Below are 12,842 nucleotides of genomic sequence, written 5' to 3' on the forward strand. Positions count from 1 at the left end.
CGCAGCCCTCCCTGGCGGGCAGAGGGGCTGCGGGGTGGGGGCCGGTGCCGCGGGGTTGGGGGCCGCGGGTAGCGGGAGCCATCCGTCCGCCATTCGCTGCCCCCGCTGGCGCACGGAGGCCGCGCCTCTCCCGCCTCAGCTGTGGGGATGGCTGCCGGGGTCTGTGAGGGGGCCGCGGCCGAACGCTGAGGCAGGGCCCCTCCGACTGTGCCGGCCGGGGCCTGCAGGCTGGGGGTGGTCGGGGGGCCGGCCCCGATGCGGCTTTGCAGCAGCTCAGCCTGGGCAACGTGTCCGCCTTTGACCCCGTTACTGGGGGGTAAGGGAGAGGGGGAGCTGAGGGGTTCCCCCAGCAGAGAAAGCTCAGAACCAAACCAGAGATGTTTCTGCTCAGGGCAGGTTTTGTGCACAAGAGTAGTTTGCACTTGCAGGGTGACCCAGGCTCACAAGCCAAGAGTGGAGGTCCTCTCACCCGCCGCCCCACAGACCCCCTGTACAGTCGGTGTTAGTGGAGCAGCGGGTTTTTCTAAGGACTACCCGCTTTGGGAAATGCCCAGGATGAGATGAGAAGTCAATGCGAAGAACAGGAGGCTCTGGGAGCTCTGAAATGAGGGTCTGTGCAGGAGCCGTCCTAGACCGGCAGTTGGACAAGAGCTACTCCAGTCAGCTCCCTTGCTGTGGGGATTCCACATGCGGCTCCATTGGGGGTTATGGACAGGAATCTGTAGGGCTTTGAAATTGTTTGGATTAACAGAGCTGCATAAATATTCTTAATGTTGCCATTTAACTTTTTCTGTGAGACCTGGGAAAAGGATGTAGCTGACAGCATTTCTGAAGGCTTTGCTGTGCATGGGAGTGTTGTTTAAAAGAAATACCATAAAAATGAAAACATTTCAGAATGGTTTTGACCTCCTGAGGCATGAAATAAGGACTTGGTTGCTTTTCACCTGTTGGTCATCCATAATTTAGTTGTTTCTCTTAGGATTCACCTTCTAGGGTAGTCTTCTGCTATTACAAGTTTTCCCCGACCTCAGTCTGCATAGTGTCACATTTTTAATGTCATGCATAGAAATAGCCCTCTGACATTGTTTAAGTTTTTGCACCAGTTATGTCATATCGAGTTCAGACTTAGATTTGTGCCGGGCTACTGCTTTGTATAAGATAATGGTAGAACATACCTGCTGCTTTGTGTTGGTCACCCAGATGTTGAAGGTATAAAGCAAATGGAGCATTAAGACCAGAGAAAGCTGAAGTTTTCTGAATTTTACAGTGAGTAAATAAGTATTACTAAACAATAAGTATTAATAAGATGTTGAGATAAAACAGATATGTTATAACATTTTTATACCTCTGCTTAGCAGCAGAGAGTTCTGTGTGGTGGTTTGTGTGGCATTCTGCATTTCCTTTCATCTCTTATCTTTTGCTCTCACTGGATAATACAAACCTAGTTATTCTTGGGGATGTCAATGCTCATTCTTCTTCCATAAGGTTATTTCTTGTACCTTTAAAAATTAAAATTCACTTAACTTCATCTTGCACTTCAACTTTGTTGAAAGTCAGACAAACATTTAGACTGTGGAGCCATTCAGAAATCATCTAGGGGAAAGCAGGTTTTGCATTATTTCTAGGTAAGCCAAGCCTGAGTAACACACAAAAACAAATGTCCACATATTATTTCAAATTGTTTTTTAATTACACTGGAACGGACCGTGATCATGTAAGCATACTCTATCAAGACATAGTGGTTTAGCAAGGTGCCCTTATGTGAATCATGGTAATGAGCACTTTTGGTTAACCTTCTCCAGCTGTGACTCCTGCATGGTGGCCTGAGATAATGTGTTTTAGTATGAAAGATTTGGTGATATGCAACATCTCAGTTGACAGATGGTTTAACATATTATCATGTTAATGCAATCATTTGCAGCTATGTGAACACATCTGCAGTGATCTGTGTAGAGTACATCAACTTGCTTTAGCATCCTCTTGCTTTATAGGCATACTGTGTACAAAGTGGATGCTGCTTTCTCATGCACCTTCCAACAGAAAGAAAACAATGAGTGAAAAGTCAATTCATGTTCACAATAAAGGTGGATAAAGGATTCTAACAGAAATGGTGTTTGAAAGTCAGTAATTTGTCATATTCAGTTGCTGTCTTATCACCTACCATAAATACTATTAGTCGTAATAATATAAATGAGCCTGTTCAGGAAAAGTAAAGAAGTCTGATAAGGCAAACGAGTAAAGAGTATTAGCTAGCAATTAAATCCATCTTCTTGACTAAAAGGCTAGTCAAGTCACAGCTATCACTAAAACCATCCAACGCAGATACTTCCATCTAATACTGGTTTTCTTAAGACGTTATGCCATTTAAAAATAATAAATTTTACATAAGATTCTATGATTCTGTGAATGGCCAAAGTTTGGGGAATGTCACTTCTTACGCTAATCTGCCTTGCCTAAGGCTCATATGGTAGCCTTTGTAGCATATGTGTTAGTGCATAGAAAATATATATTTCAATTAATAATGGGCTTCAGTTGTATCTGAGTACATGCTTATGAATGTATTCACATTTTTTCAGCTTTTGGTAAGTATAAATGAAACAATGAAGTTGTCTCCGGGTTGGACACTTGCCAGCATAGATTTATGGTTTAATATCACTGGGTGTACCATGTTTATGATATTACAGCTGTTCCTATAACTGCTTCATCTTTTCATAAAGAAAACACTAATTTCCTGAGTTTAAAGTAACTGGTGACAAAACTGACCAGAATCTAATTTGGCTAGAAATCAGCTTGCTAAAACAAGTGATATACTAAATGCACTGTGGGCTTTATTCATGTATTGGTGTGCATAATCTTTAATCACCTTAAAAACTATGAGCAATGAGTAGAGAATAAAACACTAAGCAAAAGTCTTTGGTTAGGTTGTCATTCTTAAGCCTTAGAAATGAGATCAAAGAAGGTGTTAGGAAAGAAAATAAATGAATCTTCTCTGCTCCTTGAAATGTTCTGTTCATCTTTTATTACTTGGTAGTAAGGAGGAGTAGAAATCTTGAATTAATTGGTTAATTAGAAAGATCTAGATTAAGTGTTTTGTCAATAATTAAATATTTTTTGGAGAGGGAGAGATGGTTTCAGTTCTCATTTGAAATGGGAGAGTTGAGAGCACCATTCTGTAAATCTCCAGGTAATCAACTGCAAAAAAATTAAACCCACAAATTCAATAATGCTTATCATTCCTCTTTGCAATTATTTTTCAGCTTAGACATTTATTGGAGTAATTCTGAGCAGCAACTTTTCTTCTGTTTAGTCTTACCCTATCTGCCACCATTAAAATCATACAGAAGAGCACTTGTACAGCAGGAGATCCTCCTCTCTTCATGATAGATCACAAGAGGTCTTTCACCTACTTACATCAGTTTGCATAGATGCTGTGCAAATTTATTCCTGCTGTTGTTTGCATGGCCATTCCCAGAGCAGGCAGCTGCAAGGCAGGCATTCATCCTCCACCTTCGGAGCTGAGATGCAGTCATTTACTTGGCCCACACTTGATGTATGTTGCATCCCAAAATGTTTTACATGGCTAGACCTATTTATAAGGCAGGAATAAACTTTGCAGAGTTATTTTGTCCTTCCAAAGGGCAGTTACTGACTTCAGAAGGATTCTCTTACCGTTTTCACTCACGTTTTTAATTTCTGTTCTTACTCACAGTGGATTTTATTTGTACTTCATTTGTGCCAACACAATTTCTCTGTGTTGTTTGAGAGAGAAATAAAATGAAGAATGCTTTGCTTTAACAAGTAAGAAAAAAGATAATTAACAATGCAAACAGAGAAGATTGAGCGGGGTTTCAAGGTTTTCTTGCAGTTTGATCAGCTTCGGTGGGAATTGTGAGTATTCAGCTATAGCTGAGTTTCAGGAAGGCAGTGGAAATGACTGCTCGCTTTATAAGCTTTGAATTGGGCTCTATAGATTAACAGTAGTTGATGCATAGCTGCTTTACAGACTAGACAGCCTAGGGAAAGAGATAATTAATATTTTTTGATTAAGCCTATTCTATGCCATTCAAGATGTGTCAGTGTACAGTTCCAGGAACTTTCTGGAAGTCAAACATTCTTTGCCTGCAAGTAATTCCATTGAAATACTGGTTGAAAATTAGAACATAACTGTTTCTGAGAGGAACACGTCACAGAAAATAAAGCAAGTTTCAAAACTACAGTACTTTAGAAGTAAAACATACTTATTGCTCACTTGTGTCTTAGCTTCAGCCATGCTATGATTGGAACTGTAAAACTGTTTCTGTATATGAAGACCTCTGAACTGCAGATTCAGGTTGAAGGTTGATTATAAAACATCATAGTCGTGTTAGAGAAAAATGTTTTTCTATAAAAAATCTTTAATGAAATGAAAACATGTCAGAAAATGGTTGTACCTTTTGGCAATATCTCTCTGCAGATGGTATAGATCCAGAGCAGACACAAGTTTCACTTATAAGCCTCATGATTTCCAAAGAGTGTAAAAAATGTAACAAAATATATTACTTCCATGAATACTAAAATCAGTGGAGCTGGGAAATATTTTGTTCACTGTGCAGATGTGTACATGTATCACAGTGTAAGCAGTGACTAATATAATGTACTCTAAGAAATGACCTTTCAAACTTATGGAATGACTGAAGTTTTCTCTGTTTGGTTACTTCCTAGTATAACACCCAAAATCTGGAACTCCATTTTAGAAACATTAATATCCCTAAGCAGTGGCATTGGCTGCCATGAGAGTTTCAGTAGAAAGGAAAGATAAGGCAGAGCAAGGCAAATTCTATATCAAGCAATAATCAGTGGTTGGTAAGACACTCGGAAATTTATCTACCACACACAAACACTGTGATGGAGAGAAAATGTAGCCATGAGATTTAGCATTTTCAGTGTTATCTTAGATTCACAGACAGCAGGAGACTGTGAATGTTCATTTTTATTTTTCGTCCAGAAAGTATTTGTTTATGAAATGGCAAAATAATGTGAATACATAGTTGCCAGGAGGAGGAAGGATGGGTAATGTATCTCTTCTGTCTTGGCTTGATTCAGGGACATCTGTGACTTCGCAGACAGATCAGCCTTCGAAAAAAATCTGCAATAACTTTGCAGCACCCTCTTATCATGTTCCTTGATAACAGCATATGTGTGAAAATCTGCTTTTTTTTATTATAAAGATGAAAAGTCATTTAGAAAATATGAAAATATCACTGCAAATTTCAGTACTTAAATACTACCCAATAACTCTGCTTCCATGCACATATATTTCCATAGATGCATAATCTGAAGCCTGTGACTAATCATGTTGAGCTCAATAGTATGTTTATGAGATTAAGGCCTCTTTACATCTGGGAATTTGAATGATTCTGGGAATAATTTGATAATTTTTCCTTCTTAAGCTATATGCAAATTTTTTACATGCTCCTGAGTCATTATGCATAGCAAAAAAATTGAAGTAATAGAGGTAAAACACAATTTGTGAGCCTTGGAACACTTGAGGGAGTCCCCCTCTGTTTACTGCAGAAACAGCTGCCATTCAGCTGTGAGATTTGGAGCTGTGGAAACTGTGGAGAAAAGAAGTAGTATTCATTCTCAGTGTATTAAAAAAAAGAAGGATGCTTTAGATCGACATTCCTAGCAGAGTTTCTTGATTCCTGATGTCCTGAGAGAGTTATTTTCAAATTAATTGTAATATGCAAACATATTGCTTGTACATGATAGTGATTTATGGTAATTGCAATACTGATGGGAAAAAAATCTTTTAGACTATTTAATGAGCACCTGTGAAATTATGGAGTGCATGCATGAGCATCCCGACTATTTGCCCGAGAGATTTTCTTTCCACAGCTGTGAGATTTGGGCATCATTACTTAGTTATAAATTGAGAGCCTCTTTCAAAAAGCAGGCAGGTACTTGGAACAAGTTCATGGGACAACTGATGTAAATAATTGCTCAACAGTGTAAATAAGGAGCTTACAATCTGGCTGTATGTTATTTTTATTAGTACTTATTACAATTTATTGGTCTTGTTTCAAATGGTGAAGTTAAAAGTAAAATGAGTTTCTTCTTAGAATAAGAGAAATACAGCACCATATGTTGTGCCAATGGAGCTCTGTCTGATATAGTGCTAATACATTCCTTCCAAGGCCTCAAGACATTTTACAACATTTTTAGCACCAATTTCTGCAGTAATGACTAACTTCTGCAGGACAGAAAATTACATTCCTTGGGAGGATATAAAATGATCAAGAAATGGAAGAGCCGACATTATCCAAGAAGCTATTGAGTTAGCAGGATTTTAATGCCAGAACAATTAATACGCTATGAGAAATAAATCAACTGGAACAATACATAATAAGCAGAAAGCATTCTTGTGGTCTTTTTATAATACTGAAAATGTAAACAGTACATGTCAGCAGATAGAGTGTGCTAGTTTTTATCAAAATAATGGATTTTCTCAAAAACGTGGGTTTTGGCTGATGTCATTGGAAACATTGATAAATGACTCTGGTTTTGGTGGGAGGAATTGTGAGCCTGGGTATAAAGAAAAGACTAAAACAGCGCTCACAAAAATGCCTAAAGTAAAGCTCCCTGTAGTCAATTAGTCGCTTGACTTTGGCAGTCTTTGAATCAATGTTTTAATATGAGGAACCATAAGGATGAATATGTAAGTTAAGGGGGTGTGGTGGTGTGTTGTTGGTTTGGGTGGTTTTTTGTATTGGTTTGGGTTTTCTTTTTTTTCCTTTTTAGCAATTGAGATGTTTACAAAAGACTGTGAAATTATTTGTGTAATTACTTTTGTGTGGGTTTTTTTCTTATACTTCAATTATCCTGTGCCTGTTTTACAAAGGGGTAAACTAAGACAAGAAGCAATTAAAGCCACAATCAAACAAAAAGGGAATACAATTTCAACTCTCCAGTTTTATTTAGGTATTCATTTATTTGCATATGCTGTGTTTTCAATAGCATTGATCAGCTGGATGTATTTGTGCTTTTTTCACTCGGTGACCTTTCTCCTGAACAAGAATCTGAGAAACTCTAAGGCAAAGTCTAACGCACTCAATTCAAAAGGAGTCTTTTCAGCATATTAAGCTGAAGCTCAATCAGGAAAGATCCTGATTGTACTTCACTTCTGCTAATTTCCAGAGGTGATGTTGTAGGCTTGGGCTTTAAACTGGATGCAGACTGTGTTGCTTGGGAGTGTGCCTGTGGCTTCACAATGGTGAAGGTAACAAATATTTTCCAGGAAAAAAAAGACCAACCTTGTGAATAGCTCCATGGTTGCTTGAACAAAATGAGCATAAATGTGAATGTCAGACAAAAATTATTAAGGAAAAACATTTTTATTAGGCTTATTTAATATATTAGCATGCCTACAATATTAATAATGTCTTTTTTTAATTCTTTTCCTATTTGTTCCAATAATGAAGGAATCATCTACATGCTGCAGGTCACATCTGTGTTCTTAAAGATGCTTTCATGTATGAAAGTCAAACTGAAATAGCAAGCCTAACCTCCACAGACAAGTTTGATGGAGCCCTGGCTATTCATCTTTACAAAGGAGGCAGACTTCTGCAAGGTAATCCTCTTTCTATTTTGCAATAAAAATACCTCTTAAAAAGGTACTGAAAGAGAAGAGAATGACTATAAATGTATAAACCCACACATACTGTAGTTATTCTGTTTATCCACTTTAATGAATGTTCAGAAATACTGAAAATCTTTCTCTGTGGGAGATCTGATCCAGAGAGGAGAGAACTAAATAAATGTACTGTTAAAGCACATAATGCATTTCATAATTAAGTACTTTAACTACATTAAGATAAGAGCATTATATTAACATTAAGATACTTTCAGCAAATGTGTTCCTTCAGAGGACAATGGTTTGGCTAAGTATAGCCGAGGTCAAATGGAAAGTAGAGAGGCTAATTTGATTTTTCTGCTCAAAAAAGAGTCAGGGGTTTTTTGGACATGAAATAACTTTAAGATGTCATTCATGCCAGCTATACTGTAGGAGACAGGGTGTTATCAGACAAATAGTAAAATTTTCTATTGTATCTAGCCACATAGCACAAAATTTTAGCCTGACATTAATGATACACTAGAAGCACTGGCTTTCAAAATTACAGACAGTCACCTACTGAAATTGCAAGTGTGGATCCATTTTTGAGATCATCTCTGTATTGTACAAATCTATTCACTTGGACAAAGACAAGTAATTTGATACTTCCATCAGATCTCAGTGTAAGTTTTGTTGTGCTGGTTTTCACACTTCAGTCCCCCTGCAATTTGTGCTGGTGGGTTTTAAGAAAGCTTGAATTGCTACGTCTGATATGCAAGTGTATCTTGTATTACAATGAAGCTCTGATTCCGGTAGAGACCCTAGAATACAAATAAAGAAAGTAATTCTCTGAGATGATCTCTGCTAACATATGTATTAAGACTTCTCATGTTGGAATATAGAGATGATTGGTTTTGTGACAAGACCTAGAATTGTTTTGGAAAAGGCTTATGGAAAGTCTGAGAACTGTCTCTTTTTTTGCTAAGGAATAAAAAAGAAGGTTGGATTTTAAATGTTTACTGTAAAACTTTATTGCAGTTTTGACTTGCATAGCATTGTCTGAGTGCTGTTGCTGTTAGCTTTTCAAAGTTGCAAGTGACCTGCAAAGCTTGATATTTGAATGATTTACAAAAGCTCAGTAATTTAAATAAATCACAGTCACACTGTTCCAAAAAGCATCTGCAATAGTTGAAAGAAAAATAAAAGAAATCTCTGAAAAACAAGGCAGTAAATAGTATGATAGCTGGGATGATCCTAGTCAAGGTATAAAAGTTATTGTAGACTTCTTGGAGGAAAAAAGTGGTTCAGAGGACATTCCTGTTTCCTGGAATATATATTCTTCCATACCCTCTATTTTATGAAATACCTTAAAGAAATTCAGTGAGTACGGCCATACTGCCATTAGTACCATACTACTGATCTTTTGGGCCTTATTCTGGAGACTTTGTTTATACAATTGGGGATGTATGATCAACACATGTAATAGATGACAGTAGTTATTTACTTTATTTATTAGAGAGACAAGAAATTACAGAAAGTCAGCCTGTTGAAGATTAGTGCTGTGGTGCTTTCCTACAAACCTTAGATTAAACCTAAATAACCTACAAACATTAGAGTAGAATATCTAAAAATGCCGAAGAAAGTCTTTAAGTAGGTAGAATGGCAATTAGTCTTTCATTTCTTTTTGTTTCTTTCATTTAGTAATGAGGCAATTAGCAATGCTAATAAACCCTCATCTTAAAGCTCACTTAATTTTTAAATATAAATGGGAAACATAGAGTACCTTTTCTATTTTTATCGACATATTTATTATGTTCCTCATTTGCTTTAAGATTTCTTTATATGCTTGATTTTAACCATTAATTTTAATCATGAATTATAAGAGCTCCTTGAATTTAACCTATCATTTCTCTCCAACTCCTTAAGACACTGTGGGTATTTATAGAAAGTGTCACCAATAGTTTCCACAGCCATGAACATTCAAGGTCAGTTATATCATCTCTCAAAAAGAAGAACCTGCACTAACACAGCAAGCCCTCACACCTGGTTGTTGGTCCAGTGCTGAGGACAGTGTTGGCTACTAACTGATCCCTCTCCCCTTCCATCTGATAGCAAAAGTGAAAAAACAAAGCATATTTTCTGCCTTTCTTGGTACACAGTATGTAGTGGCAATATGGACTAACTGCCTACTCTTGTTCACAATCAGAAGGAAACCTTGGCTTCATCTGTTACAGCTAAGAGAAGTCTGCAGAATCCACAAAACTGGTCATCTTCATGACGGGTTTTGTAGACTGCCTTACTGGAGACTGCTGCTTTTGCAAAACTGCAGTCCTGTTTGGAATTTAAAACAATGTTCTGCATGTAGTAATTAGCCACCACGAGGCTGTTATTTGTTAGCTTAATGTGGTGTAAAACTGACCACTTAATTGGTTTCAGTGCTGAAACAATCAACAGTAAACGTTATTGTCTGCTATCTTGATTAGTTTAAGGGGAGAACATTACTAGTAGCTTGTCAGTTACTAAAAATAACTTGGCTTGAAAAGAAATACTATTAGAAAGGAGTATCTTGCACTACTATTGGCTTTTCTATTTTCCTCTAAGTAACCTTTGGCCATGTCCATGTAAGTCTAGGAACTGTTAGCATAGAAGTGCTACAGTACCTGTTCTGGTGGCCTTACCTTTATACAAATATGAATTTATTCTGATGCCATGTATCAGAACTGGGCTTTTACCAGAGAGCAGACGCCACTAGGATATGTATAATTTTGTTGATACTCTAAAACTTGAATGTTGATACGGCCTTGTGACAGACTGTCTCACAGCCAACATGTCTTCCTCTACTTATACCCTCTGAGCACTGTAAGGCATTGTAAAACAACTCCCTAACTTAGGTGATCACAGAAGATCTTGGAACAACCAATTATAAACACAGATCCATCTTCTGGGATGGGATCAGGCAAAACAGTGCATTTGTTGCAGGTTCACATATACTGCCTTATTTAATTTGGTGGCCTTTTCCAGTGGTGCAGCTCCATCTACATTTTTTGCAGCAGTAGAACTGGCTTCAGAAGTTAATATTTAGAAAATAATAAAAAAAAAATCAGTAACTAGCTTTGCAGGATGGTTACCCAAACTTCTGCATTGGAATGCTGGAGGGGGCAGTGAATGAGTGGCTGAGACTAGCTACCTAAGACCAAACCTTGCAATACTGCATCTTATTAAAATGTGAATAGCATTTAAAATATATACGCTGTTTGGTGGGCTGCCAAGTGTAGAAACTAATTGATTGTTTTTAGTAAGCATAGAAAAGGCAAAGAAACATCTCACAGAGACACAGCAGATGACACGCTGTGAAAGTGTAGTTATTGTATGAGTTTTTTTCAGTGCCTAAACCATAAAAGGTCAAGTTTCTCCAGGTTTCCTTTTCAAAGCTTTTGCTTACATACATGATACAGTATTATCAATATAGTTTTATACTTAATGTTCCTGTCTAATCATTACCAGTGCATGATCTTAAAGTCCTTTCCAACCCTAACCATTCTACGATTCTATGTTGGTCAACTTCTCATTGTAGTCATTGCTTTGCAGGTAGCAGAATTCCTTTTGGAATCATCTTTGGTGGGACAGATGTAAATGAAGATGTCAAATGTGAAGAGAAACATCGGGTAATGGGAGCAGTGCTGGAAGAAGCCAGGTAAAACCATGCATGGAGGGTTTATGACAAGAAATTGCATTTTTGTAATGGCAGATATTTTTCCTCATAAAACATAGTCTGTATGCAGTCTATTCATTTGGTATTTCCTTGTATTTGTCCATGTAAGAATTGGCAGAGATATTGCTGAAACTTGGTCTCTTGGGTTGTGAATTTTCAAAACGATTCAAATTCCATTAAAAGCTAATGAAATATGTGCTCTTACTAACTAATCCTGTGCTTTGCCTACTGAATTCTGTTTTGTAGAATAATAGAACTATGCATGTGATTAGGATGTAAAATTCTAAGGCAGGTAAAAGAAATGAGAGTAATAGGAAGAATACTTAACCCAGGATTTGGTAGCATATTGCTCTGTAGAATAATCTACTTTATGGGTAGAAGTTATAAAGGCAGCCTTTGATGGTTAGTATAACTCTACACTGTAGCAATGTGACTGTGGTTTATTTGACATGTTTGTAATGGACACAATTCTATGAAATCAAGTTTATATTTCTTACCAAAATTATTTTAGACTATTGATATTTGCAGAGATTTAGGTAAAGAAATGCACATCTAAATATCTCAAATAATATCCATACAGTTCTCATTTGTACAGAACTATTCTGGCCATGAAACGACTGATATTTGGTATTTAAATAGGGAATCTTTAGTGGAGGTGGTTAATGGTGAGTTAGTGGTGGAGGTCTGATTATTTAAATAGCAAATATTTCTTAGTGGTGGAGGTATGAATATTCTCATTAAATCTTAGTGTAGTGATAGAAACCTAAACAAGGTAGGACCCTTGTTTGCCAAGGCCCTGTGCCAGAAGTGCTAAATGTTGCACCAAGTTTTTTCTTTTTTTAAACCTTTGCTTCTTAGTAAATTCTGGTTTACATTACATATATTCAAACATATAAAACATTCTGTATTGGAATTAACATTTTATGCACATACAGGCCAAGGTGCCCAGCACACTTAAGTGAGATGACAACTAAAAATAATTGGCGTTTGTCCTGTTCATCACAGAATCAAACCTCTTTCTTGGAGGCCTGGCATTTAGCTTGTTGACAGAGTGCTTGATAGAAAAGCAGATGACTCATGTATAAAGAGCTTCTGTTCTTCCCTCCCCCCACCCCGATAATGTGATCCTTTCTCTAGATACGTGAACAAAGAAGCAGACTGAAAAATGTCTTTAAGCAAATTTTCTCAATTTTTTAGGTGACTTGACAAGGGAGTATTCACAGAGTGTTTTAAAGTCCATAAAATTTCTAGTGACGTGTCAGTGTAGTCATCAAACGTAGTTCAAGAAATCAGAGAGAGTGACTAAGAACCAAAAAGCATTCCTCATTGTGTCAACATCTCCAGAAAAGAAGTGTCCTTTTGCTTGACTTCAGCAGTGTTTGATCATGTCCATGGTCGGCCAGTAAGCCCTTTTCTTGTTGGAAACTAAAGCTTTTTACATATGTAAAGATTCCAGTGGATGACATTAATTCAAGAAATAGTTTAAGTCTTATTGAGATAGAGGCTAATGTTATAATTTCATGTGTAGCCAGCATAATA

At 37.3% G+C, this 12,842-nt stretch overlaps 1 protein-coding gene across 7 annotated transcripts in view; it reads left to right on the forward strand.

Moving 5' to 3' along the window:
* The window catches only part of GLT1D1 (glycosyltransferase 1 domain containing 1), a 55,810-nt gene that overhangs the window by 278 nt on the left and 42,690 nt on the right, over positions 1-12,842 (forward strand). For 5 of the 7 annotated variants that reach the window (XR_003993654.1, XR_003993655.1, XM_030500752.1 and 2 more), the window contains exons 2-3: positions 7,461-7,609; positions 11,180-11,285. Coding sequence is in view for 5 of the 7 variants with exons in the window: in XM_030500752.1 (XP_030356612.1) it covers positions 7,461-7,609; positions 11,180-11,285 (255 nt within the window). In the remaining 2 variants the exon portion in view is untranslated. Of the gene's footprint in view, positions 1-293; positions 1,267-6,748; positions 6,961-7,460; positions 7,610-11,179; positions 11,286-12,842 lie in introns of those variants that run through there. The other 2 variants (XM_030500755.1, XM_030500756.1) reach the window with 2 other exon arrangements.

This window comes from Strigops habroptila, chromosome 11 (assembly GCF_004027225.2).
Source record: "Strigops habroptila isolate Jane chromosome 11, bStrHab1.2.pri, whole genome shotgun sequence".
In the NCBI taxonomy this organism is placed as follows: domain Eukaryota; kingdom Metazoa; phylum Chordata; class Aves; order Psittaciformes; family Psittacidae; genus Strigops; species Strigops habroptila.